This window comes from Physeter macrocephalus, chromosome 3, assembly GCF_002837175.3.
Source record: "Physeter macrocephalus isolate SW-GA chromosome 3, ASM283717v5, whole genome shotgun sequence".
Taxonomy (NCBI): domain Eukaryota; kingdom Metazoa; phylum Chordata; class Mammalia; order Artiodactyla; family Physeteridae; genus Physeter; species Physeter macrocephalus.
Genome location: NC_041216.1, coordinates 27645693 through 27671039, shown reverse-complemented (window position 1 = coordinate 27671039; position 25347 = coordinate 27645693). Strand labels below are relative to the sequence as shown.

The 25347-nt window shown below is 61.1% G+C and overlaps 1 protein-coding gene across 2 annotated transcripts in view; it reads right to left on the bottom strand.

Annotated features, from left to right (window-relative positions):
• Positions 1–25347, bottom strand: part of PLEKHG5 (pleckstrin homology and RhoGEF domain containing G5) — a 56777-nt gene that overhangs the window by 4485 nt on the left and 26945 nt on the right. Inside the window, exons 2-12 of one of the 2 annotated variants that reach the window (XM_028487913.1) lie at positions 22968–23044; positions 5179–5308; positions 4142–4244; positions 3709–3769; positions 3263–3354; positions 2682–2818; positions 2255–2400; positions 1460–1657; positions 1193–1381; positions 796–891; positions 47–97 (exon numbers count right to left, since the gene is read on the bottom strand). In XM_028487913.1, coding sequence (XP_028343714.1) covers positions 47–97; positions 796–891; positions 1193–1381; positions 1460–1657; positions 2255–2400; positions 2682–2818; positions 3263–3354; positions 3709–3769; positions 4142–4244; positions 5179–5308; positions 22968–22991 — 1227 coding nt within the window. In that variant the 5' untranslated portion in view covers positions 22992–23044. Of the gene's footprint in view, positions 1–46; positions 98–795; positions 892–1192; positions 1382–1459; positions 1658–2254; positions 2401–2681; positions 2819–3262; positions 3355–3708; positions 3770–4141; positions 4245–5178; positions 5309–11921; positions 12042–22967; positions 23045–25347 lie in introns of those variants that run through there. The other variant, XM_028487912.1, reaches the window with a different exon arrangement.

Sequence of the window (25347 nt, the reverse complement as noted above, 5' to 3'; positions counted from 1 at the left end):
GCTACTTTCTGGTACTGTCCCCCCCCACCCCCAGGCCCTGACGCACCTCACACAGCAGCCCTGACTCTTGCAGATTCAGAAGGCAGCACAGGAACAGCTGTGGGGGGCAGGGAGCACTGCAGCTGGTGGAGGGGTGGGGGGGGGTCCCAGTCCCGACGCCCCACCCAGACTCTTAGGCTCCCCTCTACCCCTTCCCCATCCTGGGAGGCCCTGAGGCAGCCTGGGACAGAGAGGGTTCACGCTTTGAGAAAAGACGGCCTCCACGGCCCACCTGGGGGTGCCCCTGCCCAGGCCCCTCCTGGAGGGAAGCGCTGGGACACTGCCCTTGCAGCCACACCTGGAACTCTCTCCTCCACCTCTGCCCTGGCTCAGTCTGGAGTTTCTGCCCCGAGGGTGCCTTCCTTGAACCCACAAGCCCGGGACAGGTGCTCCCCCAAGGTTGAAGTCCCTGCACACATCCCCCAGTGCCTACCCATTCTCCTCCTCGTCTAGAGTGTGGGCTGCTGGGCACCTGGCACACAGCAGGTGTTTAGAAACAGCCGATGAAAGGCTGAGTGAAAGGAGGAGGTCTGTATGAATCAGCTCGAGCTGGCAAACTCGCCCCAAGCCCCCTCGCAGGTTCCCCGGGGCCCTTGGGAATCACCTCCACCCCAGGGTGTGGCCCTTCTCCCACTCTCCTTCCCCTCTTGCTTGGCACCTGCTTCTTGTGCAAGGGCCCAAACTCTGCTCAGGGGCACCCAGAGGAGGCCGCGGGGGCGGGCGGGCGGCGGGGCTCTGGGCCCTCGCCCTACTCACGTTGGTGATCACCCTCAGTTTCTTAATGTAGGAGGCCTCTGTGTGCAGGAGCTCCCACACCGCCTCCTGCTGGTGGCACTGCCGCCGGGTCAGCTTCTGTGGGAAGGGCAGCGTGTCTCCAGGAGCCCCGGCGCGTGCCGGGATGGCCGGAGCAGGGGGAGAAGGGTGAACGGCCCGCGCGCAACCTTTTTCCCAGCTGAGACACAGAGGTCCCCCAGGTTCTGGGCCAGCCACATTTTCACCTTGCCTGGGTTCCTCCAAAGCGGGTTAATGGTGAGAGCAGCCTGGCAGGGCTGTCCCGTGGAACATCCCGTCACCCTAGGCAGGGCCCCGTGGACAGGGGGATAACGTCCGCCTTTCCCTGAGGAGGGAGGGGAAGGCCACGGGCGGCACCCACCTCGTGCCCGTCGATGAGCTCCCGCCAGCTATCCTCCAGCCGCAGGCAGGCGTCGTCCTCGTCCTCCTCTTCATCACCTTCCTCCTCCCACGAGTCGTGGTCAAAGCACAGCCTCCGGGGCAGCCTGGGCAGCCCGAAGAGGCTGTAGGCATGCAGCTTGCCCTCCAGCTGCTCCAGCTTGTCCACCTCCTGAAAGGAGGCCTGCGGTCAGGGTCAGGGGTCCAGGCCAGCCAGCTGCCCTGCCCCAGGGCCCACGGGCCCACATACCCGGCCGAAGGCGCTGGTGCTGGGGCCTGAGCTGAAGAAGCCGCTGAAGCGACTGGCCGCCCGGTTCTTCCAGCTGTCACTGCCGCCACTGCTGCTGCCGCTGGGCAGAGAGCAGCTGGAGGGCGCTGGGGGCTCCTGCCCAGGGATGCTCGCCTCCCCCAGGAACTCCAACATGTTCTTGCGTCGGCGGCCAGGGGCCTGGCCGGGGAGCAGGCGTCAGGGCCAGACCCCCACAGCCCCACCCCATGGTGGGTTTCCAGGACCTCGGCCAGCCTGGGAGGCAGGAGGGTCTCTGCACGCCCCCGCACCCTGGGGCGCCACCTCTCCTGAGACCTACACGTGCTCTGGGGGCTGGAAGGTCCAGACAGACGCAGCTGGATCCCCCTCCCGCCTGCCGCCCCCGCCAGCAGCATGAAGCAGGTGGGGAGGACGCACAGAGTCACACACACACACTCAGACACACTCAGCAGCCCAGGTCCAAGTGGATCCCCGACACACACTCATGAACACAACCAGTGACACACAAAGTCTCGCTCCCCACGCAATGTCTGCTGCTTAGACACACACACACACACACACACACACACACACACACTCCTCGGGCACAAGCAGACTCTCAGAGATGAGGCCCATCACCGTGGGGTATGGTTAGATCCAGAGAGGACCCCGTATCCTCAAAGCCAGCCCCATTTCCCAGAAGCGGAAAGTAAAGCCCCCAGAGGGAGCAGTGAGGCGCCCAGGTGACCTCCCCTCCGGCCCCTCCCCGTCCCCAGCCCCGACACAGCCCCTCCTCACCAGGATGTCCAGGCTGTCCCGGCGGCTCTGCAGGTCCACGCGCTCCTGGGTGGGGGGCCCGGCCCCGGCTGGCCGCAGGATTGGCAGACTCAGGGACTTAGAGTCCTTCACCCCCTGTTCCACCTTCCCCTCGTCCCCTGGCTTGGCTGGGGTGGCATGAGAGACAAGTAGAGGTCCTCAACGCCCAGGCCCAGTGGAGAAGGGGGCCCCAGTACCCTCTCCCCCAAGGATCCAAACCAAGGCCTGGCTGCCCTCCCCTGAAGCCCCGCCCTGCCAACGCCTGGCACTGCCGCCCAGCAGAGACACCTGTATGGTAATGAGCTTGCTCAAGGCCATGGCCAATGGGAACCTGAGCCTGGGAAGAAGCACCCTCCCCAAGGGACCCAGCCATGCCCCAGCTACCCGGCCCATCTAGTCACCTGCTCACCTTTGACCCGCAGGTAGTGTCCCCCGAACCTGTAGGCCTCAAAGGTGAGGGACAGAGGCGTGTTGGACTGGTCCAGGTAGATATCCACTTTGCCCAACGCAATGCCCTTCCTTTCAAATACTGGCAGCAGTACCTCCCTGCCCGGGACAGGAGGTGCGTGTGGGCGGGGGGCGGTCACGTGACCCTCCACCCTGTCCACAGCCCCAGCGCCACCACGCCCGCCCAAAGGAAAAGGGAGACACCCAGGGGATCACACACAGGTCCGTGCGCACACACACACCTGCCCACAGAGGTTCACGCTCCTGCGTGCGTCTCCACGCCCCTGCCCTCACATGTTCACGTCTACACACCAGGGCAGACAGACACTGTTGCACGTCTGTCCACACCCATTCACCCCCGCAGGACTAGGCCACGCGCAGGGGCTGGGATACAAACACGGCACCCAGGACCTCACTGCACATGGGTGGGGTGCCCACAGGTGGGGGACATGCCTGTTCACAGGCCAGCACACAGACACACACAGTCACACCTGCAGGAGGCCACACCTGCCCCCCAGCCCCGTTCTCCCCACCAAGCCCTACCCCAGCGACTTCTTCTTCATGGCTGGTACGATCTCTGTCTCGATATCCACGTTCAGGTCAAATTTCAGCGTGAAGCACTCCTTGCTTGGGTCCTGATAGGACAGGGGTCTCAGTCCTGCACCCCTCGCCCCCTAGCCTCCCCACCCCAGGGTTCCGGATGGGAACCCCAGCAGGGAAGTGAACGCAGGGATCTCCCAGCCCTCTTCTGTCCCAGCGAGGCACCGGCATCCCTCCGTGGAGGCAGGAGCTCCTGGAGCATCCCCGACCTGGGCTAAGGTAAGCAGGACTGGGCTACAGGGCTGGGTGGCGAGGGAGGGACACGCTCACTCCAGGCCCCATCCCTGGTCCTGGAACTTAGAGCAGACGGGCCCAGCCTCGGGAACGGAAAGGGCCCGGGAGGGGCAGAGGCTGTGGGCGCCTGCTCTGCCAGCCTGGGGGCTCCTTACATCTGTGTGTCTCCTCCAGGCTTTCTTCTTGGAGAGCTTCAGGCCTGTGCTCTTCCGGTCCCTGCAAGGAAGCCGGTGAGGGCAGAGGTTGGAGGCGTGGGTGGGATATGGGCGGGCCCCAGCTGGCTGCCCACCCCTTGCTGGCCCTAGGTGACCAGGTAACTCAGGTTCGCTCAGGCCAGCCAGGACTCACGAGGGGCTGTTCGCCCTCTGGTGGCCGACCCGGGAGTCACACCCAGCGGTACCTCGTCAGGTAGAGTCTGATCCCAGAAGCCCTGGAGGCTCACCCTCCAGGAATCCGGGCAGCAGCAGGGCCCAGGCGGGGTCTCCAGTCAGCTCTCCTGAAGCCTCTGGTCCCTGGCTCTGTGATCTGAGACCCAGCCTTGGTACCCACCCCCCAGGTGTCTGCCGTGCCCACCAACCCCTCACCTACCCCTTGCCATCCACAGAGCTCTCCTCCTCCTCCTCCATGTCCACTGCAGGGCTGGTGCGCGGGGGGCATGACCGGGTGGACACATTCCGAGCCAGGACAGAGCCTTCGGTGTAAAGTGGGAGTAGGGTCGTGCCCGCTCCCTCCCTGGCCCCCTCCTTAGCCTTCCAACACGGCCGACTCCAGAGGGACCAGGGCCTGCTACCGACCTTCAGGCCCCACCCCAAAACTAGCCAGGGCTCCTCAGTTCCGTGAGGGGAGGGACTCAGTCACCGCTTATCATTTATCCACCCCCAGACTCAAAAAGACACAAGGGCCCTGGGATGACACCCCGGGTGATGCCCTGCCCCCAGTACGAGTCTGCCTCAGTTTACCCATCTATTAAATAGGGATAAAGAAGCCCTGCCTCTGGGATTGTTGCAGGAAGGAACCAAAGTCCATGGCTCTTTCTTGCAGGCGTCCCCTCCCCCACCACGGTGACCACACCCAAAGTCCCAGGAGGCCCTGGCAGAGGGGACGAGTCCTATGGTCGCTCTGACCAGCTGGGAAAGGAGACCAGAGCCACCCCAGCACAGCCAGTTGGTGGTAGGTCTGGGCCAGGTCCCTGTTCAGCAGCAGGGGTTTCTTGTTTCCTGCTGCAAGTTCATTCCGACCTGCCCATCCCCAGCCCACCCTCTGCTCACTGGCTGCCTGGCTGGAGAATCTGCCCAGAGGTCCCCTGCCCTGAGGACAAGAGGGAAGGGGACCTTGTCCGTGCTGGGCCGGGCAGGGACAGAGGCGGGGCAGCTGTGGGCGGTGCAGAGCCATCGAGAAGGACCCGGCACCTGCTGGAGACAGACCTGCCTTCGAGCTGGGCCGGTCCCCAACTTTTTCTCTTGTTAAAAAACTTGTGGAACAAAAGGGACGGCAGTGGACTTGGGTTTCATCGTTTACAGTCAACTCGTGTCCTTCTGATGGCCCTGTCGCGACACCGACAGTTACCAGGACACTGTGCCCCCAGGCAGGGAGCTCCAGGGGCTGGGCCCCCTCCCCGCGCTCACCTTGTGGGGGCAGGTCGAAGCGGACGTGCCCATCATAATGCATGGCGCTGTGGAACTTGCTGTCACAGGCCTCGCAGAGGCTGAGGGGGCCCCGGTGGTGCAGCTGCTGGCAGTCGGCGTGGTGGCATACCTGTGAGGGGAAGGATGGGGGGGTGGGGTGGACCCAGACCACTGCAGCACACGGGGCTCCTGGCCCCTACGGGGGCGACTCTCCAGGTCCAACCATCCACGCCCCACAGAGTGCCCGTCAAACGCTTCCCGAGCACCTACTAGGTGTCCATTCTGGGAGATGCAGAGAAAGCAAAGTCTTGCCCGCGAGGAACGCAATGCCAAAGGGGAGGTTTCAGGTAGGTAACCACGAGGCGGGTGCTACCAGGGCCTCTTCTGGAGCGCAGGGGGAAAGGGCACCAAAAAGTGGAGCTGGGGCGGACGTCTGGTTTGCCCAACTCAGTGTCTGAAACAGAATGCCTCCCCCTCCTCCCTGCCCAGGGCCTCTGCCCTCGATGCTATGACCTGTGTGGCCCCCGAACAGCTGACCCCGCCTGGATGTCTAAGTTAGGGTGTGGAGGGGTTTATGGAGGAGTCAGGGAATGGTGTTGGCCTCTGGGTGCCTGCGTGGTACCCACGGCCCGTTGCTTAGTGACAGGATCCCAGACTTACCCAATCACCCCAGGCTACTCTCATCTCCACCACCATGGATGACTGTCCTATCTTCTCCATCCCCCAACCCTCCCTAACTCACTCCCCACCAACCCGACTGCCTACTTTTCTAGGGAAACAGAAGCCATCAGAAGGCGGTCCATGAGCTCCTACCACCACGTCCACCCACCTGCCCCGGGCTGCAGGGGCTTTGCCCTGCTCCAATCCCAGGCCAGCCTTCCACCGAGACCCCCCCTCTCCAGCCTAAGAACCAGGACCCCGCTCAGCATTCACCCTTCTCAGTGGATCATTCCCATGGGCAAACCAACTTGTTTCTCTCCTTCCCTTTACAGCTAAACTCACCCCTTCCTGTTCTTTCCTCCCATTACCCTCTATTTTCTTTCTCCCTGACTTTTTGTTTCAAAATATTTCAAACATACAGAAAGTTATAAGAATAGTACAATGACATCCATACACCCTCTGCCTTCCCCAGTTGTTCACATTTGCCACACTGGCTCATGACCCCCCTTCCCCTGGGGAGGAAATCATGACACCACCTGAGAACACAGACCTGCTCGTGCAAAACCCCAACACAACTGTCACACTTGGGAAACAGCGATGATACTTAGTCCACCTAGAGTCTACCTTGGCATTTCCCCAACTGTCTAAATAATGTCCTTTATAGATTTTTTTTCCCACATGAGATCCAATCAAGGTTCACATGTACATTTGGTTTTGTCTGTTTATCCCTTTAAGAATGGGCTTCCCTGGTGGCGCAGTGGTTGAGAGTCCGCCTGCCGATGCAGAGGACGTGGGTTCGTGCCCCGGTCCGGGAGGATCCCACATGCCGTGGAGCGGCTGGGCCCGTGAACCATGGCCGCTGAGCCTGCGCGTCCGGAGCCTGTGCTCCGCAACGGGAGAGGCCACGGCAATGAGAGGCCCGCGTACCGGAAAAAAAAAAGAAAAAAAAAAAAAAAAGAATGAATGCCCGGGGACTTCCCTGGCGGCGCAGTGGATAAGACTCCACGCTCCCAGTGCAGGGGGCCCAGGTTTGATCCCTGGTCAGGGAACTAGATCCCACATCCCTGCTGCACCTAAGACTTCGCATGCCACAACTCAGGAGCCCATGTGCCGCAACTAAGGAGCCTGCCTGCCACAACTAAGGAGCCCACGTGCTGCAACTAAGGAGCTGGTGAGCTGCAACTAAAGAACCCACCTGCCACAACTAAGACCCGGTGCAAGCAAATAAATAAATAAACATTAAACAAACAAACAAAAATAAGAATGAATGCCCAGGACTTCCCTGGTGGTCTAGTGGTTGAGAATCCGCCTTCCAGTGCAGGGGATGCGGGTTCGATCCCTGGTCAGGGAACTAAGATCCTACATGCCGCGGGGCAACTAAGCCGGCATGCCACAACTGAGACCCGATGAGCCAAAAATAAATAAATATTAAAAAAAAAAAAAAAAAAAAGAATGAATGCCCTACTTTTTTTCCCCCATCTTTCATGACACTGATATATTTGAAGCAGCCAGGCCAGCAGTCTGGCAGAAAGCTCCTCCACGTGGACTTGTCTGGAGGTCTGGGATAGTTTCGGGCTGAGCATTTGGGCCAGGACGCCAGAGGATGGACTGTGTCCTCCGCAGTGTGCCCTGGTGTCAGATCACCTTGGGGAGGGGACCTCGCTGTACTTTATAAAGTCGCATTCTCTCTCTGTAACGAGGAGGTCATCTGGGGGTGACACTTTGAGATACCCTGCTCCCCAGCAATCGCACACTCCAGGGCTTTAGCCCTTGTTGATGGCTTTTGCCTAAATCAATTATTACTACGATGGCTGTACCTGGAGATTTTCTAACTCTCCCATTTTCCCTCAGACCCTCTCCCATCAAGCTTTGGCGCCCCCCGCCAACTCACTCTTCTCAGGTCCCCAAGGATGACCACGTTTATGAGTCCCCTCGTCTGTTCTCCCAGGACCCAGCATTTGACACAGGTGGTCTCTTGGGAACCATTTCTTCCTCGGCCCCCAGGACCCGTGCTCTGCTGGTTCCCTCCCCTCTCAGACCCCTTGCCTGCCTCCTGCTCTCTCGCCATCCGTGGACCCCTTCTCATTTTATCCACGTCCACCCTCCAGTGACTCAGTCAGTCTCACGGGGCGGGCTCCCAGAGTGAACTCTCCAGTCGGGACCAAGCATCTCAAACTTAAAACGTCTGCACAGGGACTTCCCTGGTGGCGCAGTGGTTAACAATCCACCTGCCAAAGGAGCCCTGGTCCGGGAGGATCCCACGTGCCTCGGAGCAACTAAGCCCATGCGCCACAACTACTGAGGCTGCGCTCCAGAGCTCGTGAGCCACAACTACTGAGCCCACGTGCCTCAACAACTGAAGCCCGTGCACCTAGAGCCCGTGCTCCGCAACAAGAGAAGCCACTGCAACGAAAAGCCCATGCACCACAACGAAGAGCAGCCCCCGCTCGCGTAGAACTAGAGAAAGCCTGCGCGCGGCAACGAAAACCCAACCCAGACAAAAATAAATACATTTATAAAAAAAAATAAAACGTCTGCATGAGCTCCTGAACTTTTCCACGCAGCTCCGTCCATCTCAATTACTAGCAGCGCCTTCCGGGTGTGGTGATGTTATGGGTTGAATTGTGTCCCTCAAAAAGACAGGTTCAGTCCTAACCCGCAGCACCACAGAACGTGACCTTACTGGAAAGACGGGCATTGCAGATGTCATTCGTTAAGTTGAGGTCATACTGGGGTCTGCAATCATACAGCATAGAGTATGGGGTAATCGTATGACTACTGTCCTTAAAAGAAGAGGAGAAGAGACACAGAGATGGGACACACAGGTTCCCCCACTCAGGCAAACACTTCTGAGGGCTCCACCCTTAACATCCGTAGCTTCAACCCGGCCACCCTCTCCAGGCCACCTCAGGCCCCGGCCCCGGCCCCCATGGCCTCTTAGCGGGGTGACAAGGCCTCAGAGCTGGTCTCCCTGCTTCCGCCCTTGACCCCAGCCTGCTCTCCGTGAGCGGCCACAGTGGACCCAGGTCAAAGAGGAGTCACACGTACCTCCTCAAAACCCCGCAGCGGCTCCCCATCTCCTGCCGAGGCTGGTGACCTCAGGGGCCTCCGGTCCTGCTCTCCCATCCTGGCTCTGTCCACCGCGCCCACCGGCCTCCCGCCTTCCGACGTGCTTCTTCGGACGTGCTCCACCGCTGAGCCTTGGCTTCTGCTAAATCTCTCAGCCTGAAATGCTTTTCCTCAGACACTGAGGTAACCAGCCGCCTCCCCTCCTGCAGACCTTCACTCAAAAGTCCTCGTCTCACCCTTCTAAGGTTTCATTCCTCCGCGCTCCCCGTCACCTCCTCCACCCCGCCGCCCTTCTCTCCTTCAGGCTTCCCACTGGTGGGCAGTCTGTGTGCTTCACTTTGTTGCCTCCACACCGCCAGCACTACAAGGACAGCAATTTTGGTCCGTCGGGTTCGCTGCCTGGTCGCCAGTCCTAGCCGCTCAATAAATACTGGTTCAATTATTAAGTAGCGTGATGGAGGATCACTGGAGATCTTGGCTGGAGAGAGCCCGATCAGAGATTCTCAAGACGACAGACAGGGTGAGGATGGGTTAGACAGCAGAGAAAGTGGCCCGAGAGAGGGGGAAAGAGGGAGCTGAAGAAGTCTGATCATTGATAACGTGGTCCTCATGCGCCTGGGGCTGCACTGGGGGGCTCCTCATCCCAGGAGGTAGGGGCTACGATTGTCTGTACTTTACAGCTGAGGAAAGTGAGGCTCAGAGTGGTGAAGTAACTTGTCTAAGGTCACACAGCCAGTGGAGTCAGGACTTGAACCCAGGGTATGTAGCTTCAGAGCCCACATTTTCACCACATTCACACCATCTCTTGGGTAGTGGAGAAGGGAGAGAGGAGTGGGGGAGGCTGGCTTCGGGTCAGCCTGGGGGGCTAAGGAGACAAGAGGAAATCAATTATATTGAATAGTTTTACGGTTGCTGTTTCGGCTCTTGTGTCCCTTCCACTCCTCCATCACACAGAAAGGGAACATGGACACAGAAATGACAGCTGGCAGGAGGCAGACTACAGAAGCCACTTGCTCCAGGGCGGTCTGGCTTCTGGGGGGCTGGGCCCTGGGCATTATGGCCCGTATTCCCGATGGCAGCCTGAGCACCAGGCGCCCCGCACTTCCACACCCTTCTTGAGGGGTCTTCAAGTGCGTTCTCGGTGCTGGAGGCAAGGGTGAGGGGCAGGCACTCTAAGCAGAGCAGCTGTTTCTATCTTCACTTGATCTACTGCTAAAGTGTGAGAACTCCCCTGGCGGTCCAGTGATTAAGACTCCGGGCTTCCACTGCAGGGGGCACGGGTTCAATCCCTGGTCGGGGAACTAAGATCCCGCGTGCCGCGTGGTGTGGCCAAAAGATTAAACAAACAAACAAACCAAAACATTTTTTTAAAAGTGTGAAAACCCCTCTTCTCCTCCATGGCTCTGCCCCCCGCCCTCTGGCATCCCCGGGGCACTTCGGACAGAGGGCCTAGCTTTGCAGATGCTGGGACCCATGGCCGTGAGCATCACCTCCTGACAACAAATCTGGGGAAAGCACTTGTCTTTTCCTCCCAGGAGTCCCGCAGCCTGCCAGCTCGGCAGCCCTCTTGCCCTCTGTGTCCAGCCTGGCAGCCAGGCTGGCACAGGTGCCCCCCTGACCCCTTAACAGGCCTCTTGCCATTTCCCTGACAGCTTCATTTTTCTGGTTCCAGGCTTGGCATTGGGCGGTGGGACTGCGGACCTACAAGCTGCCCAGGCCCTGGTCTCCTGCCTGGACGTGGCAGGCGCCATGCTAGGTTGTAAGGGTTTGCGGGGTGGGGGTGGGGGTGGGGTCTCTGGGACCCTTCCAGCCCAAGTCCCTGGTTCTGTGCCACAATCTCATTTTTAAACCAATCCAGTATATAGATGGCAGATTTCACAAAGATTCACTCTTTAAGGCAGATTTAGCATTCAACAAATATTTATCAAGCACCTACTATGTACCCTGCCCTGCAAAGACACCGGGCTGCAGAGACTCGAGAATATTCATTTCCCAGCACAGTGGTGGGCCTTGTTTACCTCCGCCACAGCTTCTCCTTCTCCTCTTGCTACTACTGTTACTACTAGACACTAATGCTAATACTAACGACGGGAACCCAGCTGGTGGCTGACCCCCTCTGCTCCCACCCTTCCAGCAGCCCCCAGGCTCAGGGACACCAGGGGCTATGTGAGTCGGGCCCAGGATCTGAAGCAGGTGCGTATTCAGCAGGTTTGGTTGAGGATGAAGTTCCGAGGACCCCCAGCCCAACTGGGAGGCGGAGGCTCGGGTGGGCAGAGCCCACACCGTTTGCTCCCCACCCCTTCTCTCACCTCCATCCCCTCGAGGGCTGGGGGTCTCCCCAGCACTATAGCAGGGCAGCCCCTTCCCAAAGCCAGACTCTGGGGCCTCTTCTCTCAGACCCAGGGTCCACTCCCCACCTCCCTGCTGTCTACCATATGCCCACCCCAGCCAGCCAGAGACGGACAGCAGGGTCCAGGACCAAAAGTTCCCAGGACTCAGCCAAAGAGGGGCGAGCCCACCAGATGGAACAGCCAGGTCACGCTGCATCTCCAAAGGCAAAGAATGGACCGCAATTTTACAAATAACGGGGGGCCGGGCCCTTTGGGGATCATGGTCTAGGCTGATCCCCACCGGGATGGGGGCACAAGAAGTCAAGTCTTCCCTGTCACACCAGGGTGTTGGCCAGAGGCAGGAGTAGGAGGGGTGTGGGCAGGGCCTGGGCAGAGGAAGGAAAGGGGGAGGGGTGGCCCAGTCCAGGGCCTGGGACCCACAGGTGTGTCCGGAGCCAGACACAAAAGGCCAGGCGTTGGCGGTCTCCTCCGCTGCCTGGCACCCTTGGTGCCGGGGTGGGGGAGACATCGCAGGCCCCCAGCCCCTCATCGCCCCCCGCACCCCCGCGGTGTGCACCCGGGGCAGGGGGCTCGGCCGCCGCCTGCCCATCCGCTTAGAGGCGCGCGCGGACGAGGGCGCGCGCACCCGCCCCGGCCTCCACGCCCGGCCCCCCGCTCCCCTACCTGGTCTTCCCCGTGGCGGCCGCGACCGCCCGCCCAGCCGGGCTCGGAGTCCCGGGAGGGCAGCCCGGGGCTCGGCCTGGAGGCCGCGCGGCGCCCGGAGACGCCGGGTCCCGTCCCCATGGCGGCCGGAGGAAGCGGCGGTCTGCGCCGCCCGCCGGACAAAGCGCGGAGCCCCGCTTCCTGCCATTGTGCGGCCGCGCCCGCCCGCTGAGCGCGCCGGGACCCCGGGGGCGGGGAACACCCACCGTCCCGCCCGCAGCCCGGCTCTGACCCCCAGCCCAAAGGTCCCGGGCTCAGAGGGTCCCTGCCGGACCTCCTCCTTCCTCCAGGGGGGCTCCTTGCACGCTGGGGGCAGGGGGCCCGCCGGTGACAAACGCCCTCGCCTCCACTGCGGAATCCCGGCCCCCGCCCGGTCCCGCGCCGCCCCACCCTGCTCAGACCTCCATCCCGACCCCAGCGCAAACGGCTGGGGCACAGGAGACCCCTCCCGGCCGAAAGGGCATCTCAGTCCCCTCCCTCCAGCCCTGGGGACCCCCGCCCCAGAGCCTCAGCCCGGGGCACCTCTTCCCCCTCCCCTGAGGGAGCTCCCTTAATGCTGGCGGCAGAAAAGGGGGGGCCGGGCCAGGGACACATGCCCCTCCGGGTCCTCAGACCCCCGCTCCCTGTCCAGCCCCGAGGACATCTGTCTCTGCTCCGACCCCCGACTTCCCCGCCTCAGCCACAGCCGGCGCTCAGAGGCCCTGCTGAGGGTCATCTTAGTGCCCGCCCACAATCCAAGAGACCCCCGCCGCGGAGCCTGAGCCCGGGGGACCCCCGCTTCCACTGCCCAGGCCAGTGGTGCCGGCAGAGGAGCAGAGGGGCGCCGGTGACCACGGCGGGGGCGGCGGGCGGAAGGCAGGCGCGCGGGGCGGAGAGGGTAGTCCTTGGGGAGCACCCGGGAGCACAGTGAGACGGGGGTGTCGCGGAAAACCCCGCAGCCCAACTCAGCTTTCCGTGAGGCCCCTGCTGCTGCGGGCTGGTCCCTCCGGGCCAGCGGCCACGCGGGAGCTTCCGGGTGCCCTACCGCCAGGGGGCGCTCATCAGAGACCGGCGAGGACGCCGACCAGGACTGGGGTGTGGTGGCGGGGTCCCCACGGTAGGTTGTCAAAGCGCTTTTACACTCATTCCCGGGAGGCGGAGGCGGGCACTGTTATCTTCATTCATCGCGTGGCGGATAAACTGAGGGAACAGTCCACAGGCAGGACTGACACCCAGCCTTTTGACTCTGGGGTTCTGGAATGGCCTCCCTGGGGAACTCCTCAGGACCCATGGGGGAGGGGGACATGCTGTCATCAGCCCCCCAATCCCCTAGTCAGCGCGCCCTCAATCTGGTTCTGGGTGGAAGGAGGGTGGGAGAGCAGCAATTTATTCGGGCCAGGAGCTTTCCAGGACCCCCTCTGCTCCCAAATCCTGAGCCATCCCCTGTCCACACCACTGGCAGATCTCTTGTAAACTAAAGCCTGATCATGTCACTCCCCCACAAACCCTCCTGTGGCTTCCCATCTTGCTTAAAATAAAATCCCAACTGTGGCCTGGCTCCTACCGTGCCTTCTGGCCAGTTCCACAGGGTGGTCCGCCATGCTGGCTTCCTTCACCCCTACAACTCACCAAGCTCAGAGCCTGCACCTCTGCATTCTCTGTCTGGGACACAGTGTGCCCCTGATCTTCCAACAGCTGGCACTGGGCCCCACCTTAACTCCTACCTCCCGAGGAGGCCTTCACCCTTCTCTCAAAATAAATAGCCCCTTACCCTGGAACTCTCAAACCCCTTACGTTGAATTATGTCCTCCGAAGCAGCTATTACTACCTGGAATTATTTTATTTCTTTGTTCACTTCTTGATTATCACTTTTCCCTGCTAGACTATCCTCTCCAGCGGCCAGGAGTCTCGGCTGTCTGGCCCACGCTTCATCCTCGGCACTTAGAATAGTCCTGGCCACCATAGGTGCTCCGTGCAGACGAGATGATAAATGGATGAATGAGAGCGGAGGAAGGGGCTTCATGCCAGAGAAGGCCACTGGGGCCTGTAAGGTCTTGGCCAGGATGTCCCTTTCTGTGGCCAACAGTCAACAAAGCTTTCCCCACTGCCTGTCCACAGGTTCTCTCCTTCCTCCTAGCATCCACGACCTTGGCTTGCTGGCCCCAGGCAGGTCAGTTTCCGCCTCAAAGCTTGGAGGTGTGGCACGTGCCCCCTGCCCCTACTGCTGCCCGCCCCCCCCCCCGCCAGCCGCTGAGCAGTCCCAAGTGCCCAGGCCTGTGCCAAGTCCTGTTCACTCTTCTAAAAGACCATAAGGAGGAAACACTGGTACTACCCCCATTCAACAGACAAAGAAACCGAGGTTCGGAAAGGTAAAGTGACTTGTGCTAACAGCAGATGCCCACTGGACCACTACCCGTGTGCCTCAGGCACAGGGAAAGCATGAGGACATGAAGAGCAACCAAGTGGTGGTTTGGGCAGCAGGGCCTTGAGGCCCACCCCCTTGGGGACAGGGCAGATCCCCAAGCCCACTGGTCTGGGGTAACCAGGTTGCATCAAGTGGAGACCATCAGGGCTGGGCCAGGACAGGTCACCAGAGGTCACCTGAGTGACCAGGTTCTGGCCACCCTGAATCACGCTCCTGCTTGGGTCCTCCATCCAGGGCTGGCGCTGCTTCTTAGAAGGCCAGGGCCCTGCTGCCCCAGAGCCAAGAGTGCAGGGTCAAGGAACCTGCGGAGCAGGGGAGGAAAGGCACCCCAGGCCCCTGCAACAGGGGAGGGAGGAGGCCTCAGCAGGCTCTGAGGTTCCCACCTCCTCTCTACGCGAGAGAGCTGAAATGGCCCATGCGAAGGCCCAAGAGGTCCTGGCCCCGGACTCCCTGGGGAGGGGGCCCCTCCCCAGCCCAGCCGCAGCTCCAGGCTCATGAGTCAGGACTGGCTTGTTGAAACTGATACCCAGAAACCAGATGCTGGGGCTGATGAATAATGGAGTTGCCAAGGCAGGAGCCCCCCTCCCACTCCCGCCCCGGACCACTACCCGTGTGCCTCAGGCACAGGGAAAGCATGAGGACATGAAGAGCAACCAAGTGGTGGTTTGGGCAGCAGGGCCTTGAGGCCCACCCCCTTGGGGACAGGGCAGATCCCCAAGCCCACTGGCCTGGGGTAACCAGGTTGCATCAAGTGGAGACCATCAGGGCTGGGCCAGGACAGGTCACCAGAGGTCACCTGAGTGACCAGGTTCTGGCCACCCTGAATCACGCTCCTGCTTGGGTCCTCCATCCAGGGCTGGCGCTGCTTCTTAGAAGGCCAGGGCCCTGCTGCCCCAGAGCCAAGAGTGCAGGGTCAAGGAACCTGCGGAGCAGGGGAGGAAAGGCACCCCAGGCCCCTGCAACAGGGGAGGGAGGAGGCCTCAGCAGGCTCTGAGGTTCCCACCTCCTCTCTACGCGAGAGAGCTGAAATGGCCCATGCGAAGGCCCAAGAGGTCCTGGCCCCGGACTCCCTGGGGAGGGGGCCCCTCCCCAGCCCAGCCGCAGCTCCAGGCTCATGAGTCAGGACTGGCTTGTTGAAACTGATACCCAGAAACCAGATGCTGGGGCTGATGAATAATGGAGTTGCCAAGGCAGGAGCCCCCCTCCCACTCCCGCCCAGCACCACCTCCCCAGCCCCAGCAAAGCAGAGGCCTGTGGGCATCCCCTCCCCCACAGTGGGCTGAGGCCCCAGCCTGGTCTACGGTGGGAGAGGCAGCTCCCTGTCTAGGAGAGGTCACAGGGCTGGGCCAAGGTCTGGAGCCAGTTCTGTGCTCTGTCCACAGAAGACTGGCCTAGAACCAGGAGTTGGGGCTCCCTGGCCAGGGGGACACTCCTGCTCAGGGGCTCCCTACCCGAGCTAAGCTCCCCTGGGAGCCTACCAGCCCCAGGGCCCCGTCTGGTACCTTGGAAACCCAGGGGCAGAGGCTGCACGCGTGGGCACGTCGGCCGGCGGGGAGCCAGCTCTGCCAGGCTGCTCTCCTGCTTCTAATGGCCCACCTGGCTCCTCCCTTCCCCTAGGCCTAGGCCTCACCGCTCATCCTTGGGTTCTGGGGTCCACCTGGATGCAGAGCCTGCCCTAAGGCCCTGCCCTGTGCCGGGCAGACGGCAGGGGTGTAGAGCACCTCTCTGCAGGCCAGCCCTACTGCACCAGCTGCAGAAGCCAGCAAGGCCCCTTCTTCCCCAGGGAGCCTAACAGCTGGGACTGGTCGGTGCCAGGGGGAGAAGGAAAGGCTGTGGTCCATGAACTTCACCTCCTGCCCAGTTCCTGCACAGGTGTGCCAGATCCTGGAGCCAGGACCCCGGCGTGGCAGCCTGTGCCCTCCTCCTGGCGTCCCTTTCTTCAGAGCCACACAAAAGGCTCCTTGGGAGGGACTGGGGCAGAGAGCACAGGCCTGGGCTGCGGGAGACCTGCTTCTGGGGCCCATCTTCCCCTCTGCCCTTCCCCACCTGCGTGACGAGGGCGCTGGCCAGTTCTCTAGAACTTTTTATCTAGGGATGGCTGTTGGGTCCTATTGTGTGCCTGGACTCTGGCAAAGGGGCAGAGGAATAGTGAAATCCTCCTAGAGCCCCCCAAACCTGGGGAAGGCAATGGAGGAATCTGTAGGGCCCGGGGCCCCCTGGGCCTCCACGTCCTCAGTCTTTCATCAAGGTGGGCCAGGGCCTCTCCTGGCTTCATGGGTCCCGTCCCTCTCCCTTCCCCCTAGCGGGGGCCAGGCTTGGCCCAGGCTGCCTGAGGTGCAGACTCTCGCGCCCCCTGCCGGCCTCGAGAGGGCTTCCCGCCTGGGACCGACTCGGACGCCCAGATGGGGCAAGGTCGCTGAAGCCGCGCCAAAGCCCCTTCAGATCCCCTCGCCCCACCCGCAGCACTCACACCAGGGCTGGGGCCCTGCAGACTCCTCACGATGTCTCCCAGCCGACCGCACCCTAGAGTCACTGTGGAGGCGGGTGCTGGAGCCCATTCCACCCTCAAGTAAGCGGAGGTAGGGCCAGTGGCGCCCATCGACACCCACCTGCTGGCCTAGGACTGTGCGGGACCCTCCACCCAGGGTTCTGTCCATTCATTCAGGGAGAGTCTTGGCGCCCGGACCCACCCCCGTCCGGACCCCAGCTTCCCCGTGAGACTCACCTAGGAACAAAGGTCTCCTCCCCAGTGGCTGGGGCTCGGGCCAAGGCTGCCAAAGCTCCGACGGGCCCGCAGGGAGAGGGGGACCGGAGCCGCCGGGCGGGCTCGGTCCGCTCTGCGCCGGCCAGGGGCGCCGGGCGTAGGGGAATTACGGTAGGCCGGCGCGGGCGCTACCACCTGGGCGGGCCGGGACGTACCATCGGCGCGCCCGGCTGGGACGGGGGAGGGTCTGCGGTCCCGGGAAGGGCCCGGCGCCCCACCCGGCGGCGCAGGGGGGTGGCAGGAGGGCCGGCCGGCGCTTGGAGCTAATCTAGGGTCCGCGCTGTGGACAGAGGGGAGGAGGCGCTTGTCACTGTTTCCGAGGGGGCTGCCCTTTACAGACCCGCGGAAAGTTCAAAGTCTGTAGTCTTTAACCTGGGCTTGAAGACCCGAGCTCGCCAGCCCCCGGCGGGACGCTGCCCCCCGGGGTCCAGGCGGGGGGGGGGGGGACCCGCAGGCCCAGCCCGTCCCGGGCATCGCCCCAAGCCAGGCTCGCTTCCGCTGGATTCTGAACGGCGCCCTCCACGGCGCCTGAGAAACGGGCCCGCCTTGCTCCGTGCCTCCCTCTTTTTTCCTGGCCCACGCCTAGCAGGTCCTGAAAAAGGGGGCCATTCCGCCCTTTTGGTGGTTCCCAGCATCTTGAGTTTAGAATAACTCTGCGCTCAGGACTGGAGGTGGAGATAGTGTCTGGGGACACAGGGATCCCACTGAGAAGGCAGGCCACCCAGCCCCAAGCACACCTCCCCGCTTCCCTAATTACCGAAGCTAGCAGATGGGCGTGGTTGGGCTGGGACCCCCGCCGGAGCCTCCGGGTTCAGGCCTACCTGCATTTCCCCAATTCTAGACCACCTCCGTCAGGCCCCTCACCAGGCCTGGGCCTCCAGGCTGCTGGAGCCCCCTCCTAATGGGAGCTACCCTCCTTGTCAGCACTGACCTTCCTGGGGCTGGTCCACACCAGAGCAGCTCATCTCCGCCAGGTAGCATGAGGTGGGTCCTCTGTCTCTGCCTCTTGGGCACCCCAGCCCTTCACCTTCTCCCCTCCAAATCACTTAGCCAAAGCCCCCAAATTCCCCTTGCATTGCTCCTCTGGTCCTGCCCCATTCTCCAGCTGCACACTGGACTGCCCCCTGTCTACAGCTGACTAGCATCTCCACAGACCAGCCACCTCCAGAGATCCCCAGAATCTGGCCATTCTCAAGGGCACCCTGGCTGGCCTCCTACCTCTTACCCCCAAAGCATTGCCCAGGAGAATAGGCCACTCCCTCTCCCATTATTCACTACATCCTGCCCATTCTTTCTCCACAAGGACCTCAGATCCACCCCTTCCTCTGCCCTGTGGCCCCTGGTCTTCATCTGACAACCCCTCCCCTAGACACACACACACCACCTTCCCGACTCATCCTTGCCACCTCACAGCCACTTCCACTGTTACGCTGGAAGAGAGCTCTGAAGTCATCAGATTGAATCTCCACTCTGCTGAAATGCTTCTAGGGATGGGGTACTCACTATCTATACATCAGGGAACAGTTTCAGCTGTTGGAAACTCTTGCCCATACTGAACCAAAGCTCACCTCCCTGCCAGGCCCCTTGGGACCCATGCAGAAAAACTCACCTCCCTTTTTCCTCCTGACAGTTCCTTAGAAATGGTAGGCTCTGAGGGCAGACAGACCTGGTTGAGTTCTGGCCTTGCCTGGGCAAGTCATTGCTCCTCCCTGCTTCTCAGTGTCTTGTCTCTAAAATGGAGATGGGGTGGTCCCTACTGCACAGGGTGGGGGTGAGGACTAGAGGAGATCCCTGTGGTGAGGCACTAAAGCAGGGCCTGGCACACAGTAGGTGCTGAGTAAATGGTGGCTGCTAGAACTAATACCTTTAAGGATGATGCCCTAGGGTCCCATCTCCAGGATAAACACCCCCAAGTCTTCTGTCCCCTCAAATGTGGTCCCCTAGGCCGATGTCAGCCCTCCTCCATGTCCCCTTGTGACCCAAGGTGCCCTGTACAGACTTTCATCAGAGTGCCCAGCTCAAGGGAGCCCAGACTCTGCCCTGCGGTTAACTTGCGGCAGGGCGGAGTCACCACCGTGTCATCACCCGGCCCCCTGGGACAGAGGGAGCAAACACTTCCTCAGTCTCCCCGACAGGACACCTGCCCTGGGAACTGGATAGATGTGCAATAAACATTTGTCTGGCTGGGTGGGGTTGGCTGGGGTCTGGGATGGAACCCAAGGAGGTCTCAGATCTCAGGGAGGGGAAGGAGGACACGCGCGAAGTCTAGGAGTTTCTCTCCCCCTGCAAGGAAGATGGGCACGTGGTTGCAGACAGCATCCCCTTGAACACCTGCAGCAAGCCACGCTGTGCTAAGCAGTTCGCATGTGAGCCCTCTTTTTCATCCTTGTTGCAACTTGAGAAGCCTCAGTTTCCAGATGAGGAAACTGGGGCTCAAAGAGGTGTAGTGACTTGCCCAGGGTCACGCAGCAGGAAAGGGGTGGGCTGTGACCCCGGAGCTCCCAGGTGTGGGCTACTCTATACATCTTCATCCTGGGGAAGCGTAGGGACACACCTTCCCTCCGGTCCTCCCAAGGCAGGTAATCCAGACACCTCACCTGGACATCAGGGTGTTCCCTCTTCAGCTTTGCCTCCCTTTCCCCATCCCCTCCTCAGCCCTGCTCGCTCCTTACATCCTCAGAAAGCCTCCTGGCTCACTCAGCTTTCCTCCAGCTCAATACCCCCTCATCTCTCTGGACACCAGCAGCCTCCTCCAGGAAGCCCACCCTGGTTATCCCCATCCCTCTAGAGTGAACTCCAGGGACAGGAGGTAGGGGTGGGGTGGCTGATTTATCTCAAAAGCCCCAGCACCCAGGAGAGGCTCAAATAAAACCTCAAGGGTGGGGCTTCCCTGGTGGCGCAGTGGTTAAGAATCCGCCTGCCAATGCAAGAGACACAGGTTTGAGCCCTGGTCCGGGAAGATCCCACATGCCATGGAACAACTAAGCCCCTGTGCCACAACTACTGAGCCTGAGTTCTAGAGCCCGCGAGCCACAACTAATGAGCCCACGTGCCACAACTACTGAAGCCCATGCACCTAGAGCCCAGGCTCTGCAACAAGAGAAGCCACCACAATGAGAAGCCCGCGCACCGCAACGAGGAGTAGCCCCCGCTCGCCGCAACTAGAGAAAGCCCGCGCGCAGCAACGAAGACCCAATGCAGCCAAAAATATAAATAAATAAATAAACAAACAAACAAACAAACAAAAAACCCTCAAGGGTGGGCCCAGAAGCGGAAGGGTCCAGCCCTGTTGGAAGATGGCCCTTCCCCAGGGTAGCCTGGGGGGCCAGTTTGACAAACCCAAGTCCTCACTTCCCTCCTCCTCCCAGTGGGGCTGGGATGCAGCTCCAGGAGGGCAGAACCTTTGTTCCCTGGAGATCTCCAGGGCCTAGAACCAGGTCTGGCACAGCAGGTGCTTAAAGCTGATTTGGTGAATGAATAAATGAGGTCATCTCCTTCAGAAAGCTAGTCACATCCTGCTAGCCGTTCCTCGAATGGCTGGGGAGGACAGTGAGAACGATGCTCTCCGTCTCACTCCAGGCCAAGCTGTGCCAGTCATGCTGTGTGACGTGGGCAAGTTCTTTCGTCTCTCTGAGCCTCAGTTTCCTTACGTTTCACGTGGGACTAATAATAATGCTTTTCTTCTGAGGTTCTCTCGAGGGTTCAGTGAGACAAGCGTGAGGGCCTAACAACCTGCCTGCTGGTTATTATTATCGCCAACAATAGGATATTCTGGAACGTCCCTGGTGGTCCAGTGGTTGGGACACCACGCTTCCACTGCAGGGGGCACGGGTTCGATCTCTGGTCAGGGAACTAAGATCCTACGTGCCACGCGGTGCAGCCAGAAAATAGAAAACAACAACAAGAGGATATTCTTCTCTCCCTCTTCTCACCAAACCTGGGTGTCATTCACCTCCTCTCACCCTCTGCTCCAGCCTGCTCATACCCTTGGCAAGACCTGCCCCCCACCCCTTCTTTCCTGCCTCTGCACTTCTGCCTGCGGCAGTCCCCCCTTCCTGGAGGGCCCTTGCCTTCTGCTCTGCCTATCCACGTTTTCACTTCCACCAGAGGTCACCTCCTCCGGGATGTCCTCCCTGACTAGCCCTTCTCCCTCTGATGGCTCAGGCATCCTTGTCCCCCAAGTCTGTGTCATTTGTCCCAGAGTGGGTGCCACCAGTGATAGGACTTGGGCTCTCCCCCTGCAGGCTGGGTGACCCTCTGGCTACTCATGCCAATGTCAGCCATGCTGAGCTGCAGGCAGCCCAGAGCTGGGACCTGGAAGCTGCAGAGGGCCCACACATGCTCTGACACCAGCTCTCATCTCACAGGCCTCACCCCTGGCCCTTTCTGCGGCAGCTTGTGGGCCCGCCCCAGGAGGAGCAGCTGCCCACAGGAGAGGCTGGGACAGGGTGGCCTGGCCCCCTTTGTCACCCCAGCGGGTCAGGCAGAGGACCCAAGGCTTTGCAGGCCCCTGGCAGGATGTAACTGAGGATAACTGAGGCCAGTTTGTTGCCAGGAGCCCCCATCTGGGGGAGAGGCAACCAGCCAACACCAGAGCCCCGATGCCAGGCACCATCCGTGCCAGCAGATTGCATCTGACATCACAGCCACCCCCTTGCCTGGTGACCACGGCAACTGTAAGCCTCCCCCTCCTCTCCGCCGCGGAACAGTCCTCCACGTTCCTTCTAACCGTGGTCTTCCTGTGCAGAATGTAAGCACGTGTGTCTGGATGGAGGGGGGTAACAGGGTGGCATTTTTAATTTCCTGCAGCTGGCAGAGCTGAGCTACACAGTGGTTAGGAACAGGGCTCTGGCACCATACAGATCTGGGTTCTGGGTTCAAATCTCAGCTCTACCACATCCTAGCGATGTGTTCTTAGGTGGGCTGCTACCTCTCAGCCATAAATGAGAATAATGACAGGACAGATGTCAGAAGGCCAGAGGGAGGAGACAGAGTCCTCAGTGCCCACAGTGAGTTGTGGCAGTTACAACTATTGTCACTCAGATGCGTGCTGGGAGGGGCCAAACCTGGGTTCAAACCCTTGCTCGGTCTCTCCTGAGCTGTGGGGCCTCCTCCAAGTCACAGGACCTCTCTGAACCTTGGTATCTTCATCTGGAAAACAGGGCAACGACCGACGCCTTCCCAGCAGAGCTGCCACAGCACAGAAGGCACAGAGCCCAGCAAGAACCAGGCAGAAGTGCCCCGCCGTCACTGTTATCCTTATCCCTCTTGTTTTGTCCACTCGTAGCTCCCAAGTCCTGACACTCCATGACCAGCTGGTCCCTTCTTCCCTTTGTCAGCCCCAGGCCCCCAGGCCCATAGTCACTATCACAAAGTCCCAAAGTGTCCCTGACCCGTGCCCAGGCCTGAAGAGCGGCCTGGTGCCCCAAGAAAATTGCCCTTTGGGCACTGGAACGGAAACTTGGTGGGGGGCGGGAGGGGGGGTGTCCCTTCTTGCTGATTCTCAGTTTCCTCATCCGTGACATAGAGCGGCAGCTCCTGTCACCTCAGGGCTGTAAGGACTGCCGTGCAGGAAAGGGCTCTGGGGCACGCCTGCTCCAGCTGCCCTTGCAGAAGTCCCCCCCACCGCCGCTCCACTGTTTCTGAACCGGGGTCAGCCCCTCGGCCTCCTAAGCCAGCCACCCTGCGGCCCTGCCCACCCCTGAACCCACACGACCCTGTAGCCAGGCCAGCTGCACCCCTGCCAGGGCCCTGTGGATTTCCGGGCCTGGACAGAGAGAGCGGTTAGAGCCCTGTCCCCTCTGCCCCCAGCTGCTCCCAGGCCCTCCAGCCACCCTACCTTAGCCGCCCGCCCCTTGTCCATGCAGTCGGGGTTCTGACAGCACAGCCCCTTCTCTTCAGCCAGGCTCCGGTCTTCTGCAAAGGAGAGAAGAGGGTTACTAGTCGGGCGGGGCCCAGGGAGGGTGTGCCCCAGGCGGGGGCACCCAGGCTCCCCGGGGCCCCAGGAGCCTCCTGACCAGAGGATGGGTGGGGCTGTCTCCTCAATGCACCCTTCAAAGGAGGGCAGTGTCCCTTTCTCTTTTAAATGCCAACTTATCTGCACGGGAATCTGTTAGCAGAGCCCTTTTCTTGTAGCAGCTCCCCAGGGAAAGTATCCAGATTCCAGGGGGAGAAAACGTCTTTGGAAATGAGCAGCTCCCTCTCTCTGTACCACTAGTCTGGGGAGGGGGGGTGGCTCAGTGACCTTGGGGCCCCAGGGTTCCTGGGGGATCCCTGCAAGACTACGGGGGGGAAGGGGGATGCCAGGGGCCCCAAATCCCTTCCTACCCCTGTCCTCCACATCGCTGCCTCTATTGATGGTCTCCCCCGCAAAAGCCTGGGGTGGTCCCCCTCACCCGCTGTCCGTCTTTGACCCAGAATTTGGTCCCCTCCAAGCTAGCTGCCTCTCTTCCTGGGGCGCAGCAGCGGAGGGGGCAAGGAAGGGGGGAAAAGAGGCTGCCCGCCCCGGTCAGCTTGCAGGGCCAGGGGAAGGGGTGATGAAGCGCGCCCCGACACGGGGCACAGTTTGGACCCCCGCATCCCTGATTGCGAGACCGGCGTCTACCTCCCCCCGCCAGCAGGCCTTCCCCAAAGGAGGCGGCAGGCTGAGCCCCCGCCTGCCGAGGGGAAGGAGCTGTGGCCCTGCCCTCCCATTGATCCTCCCCCGCCCCAAACTCCCCGGCCTGCCCGCGATGCCCCTCGCCCGCGCCCCTCCCCGAGCCGGCGCGGAGGCGGCCAGGCCCGCCGGCCTGCATGGCGAGGCCCGGCCGGGGGCCCCGCACTCACCCATGGAAGAAGCGCCGGGAGGCCGGGAACGCGGGCGGTGCGGGGGGCGCCGCGGGCCGGCCGGGGGCGAGCGCAACGGCGGCGTGGGTCGGACGCCCGAGCGCCGGGGGAGAGGCCGGAGCGCCGCGGCCGCGGGACCCTCTGAGGCTAGAGGCGGGGCGGGGCAGGTGGGCGGTGGGAGGAGCCGAGCGGCGGCCCCGCCTGCGGAGGGCGGGACTCCGTGCCCCGCCCCCTGCGCCCCTCAGCCTGGACCCCCGCTGGGCAGAGCCTGCCCCCGGGCGCGGGGCATCTGCCGGGAGGACGCGACCCATCCTCCCTCCCCCCAACTGGAGCCTCCCCCTCCACTCTGAAAAGTCGTGGGTGTGACCAAAGGCCGTCCCTCGCTCCGCAACTCCCTCAGCCTCCCAGCCACCTCAAAAGAAAACACCTCTGCTTTTGATGTGGTCTGGAGACATTTTCTCAATCTCCTGGAAAGTGGGAATGAAGGCATTTTAGACAACTCTGCCATTTCTCCTGGCCCCAAAGGTACCGTCTAAGTGGAAACGATGCCTTCTTGTAGCTAGGCATGCACCCTTGTCCTCCACCCCCAGCAGAGGACCCTCCCCTCATTTGGAGATGCTGTCAGCGGTGGGGGCAAGGGTTCCATAAATGGAGCGGGCTTGGTGGCTACTGTTGTTTTATTACGATCGTCTCTGTGTTGGTTAGCATTTAAAAAACTTTATGGAAGTATAAAATAAATATATACAGGACAGTGCAGCTCTCATGAGCACACAGCTCAGAAAATTTTCACAAAACGTATTTTTACAAAATAACTGGCACGCAGGTTAAAAAGCAGAGCATCACCAGCCTCCCTGCAGAAGTCTCCCTCGTGGGAGCTGCCAACCACTCCCCACCCCCCAGGGGATGCTGTCCTGACCTCTGTTTCAATTAGTTTTGCCTGGTCTGGTACTTTATGTAAATGGCACCACGAGATACTTGGACAACATTTTAATGCTTACAAAACACTTTTCACTACAGAAATGGAGCCTGGGGGAGGTGGCCAAGACTCTCCCATGGGACTCAGAGTTCTCCTGAGCCTGCGTAGACACCATCCCACCTGCAGGTTGGTGCTGGGAGGCTCTGGGTAGATGAGATCCAGGTATGGAAGACCCAGTTTCCCATGGGACCGGGGTCTCTCTCCCAAAGTCTCCCCTGGTCCCTTCCCCTACCAGAGTAGGGTGCCTGCTTTTCTACGTGCATCTATTTCATGGGCTGGCTCTGGGGACTCAGGGGTGACCAGGACCCCGTCCCTGCCCTCAGGGACTCGTGACAGAGGGAACGGATGGACCCCAAGTCTTCTGGGTTCTCTGGATTCACTCAGCAAACATACAGCAAGGGTCATCTGAGGGCCCACC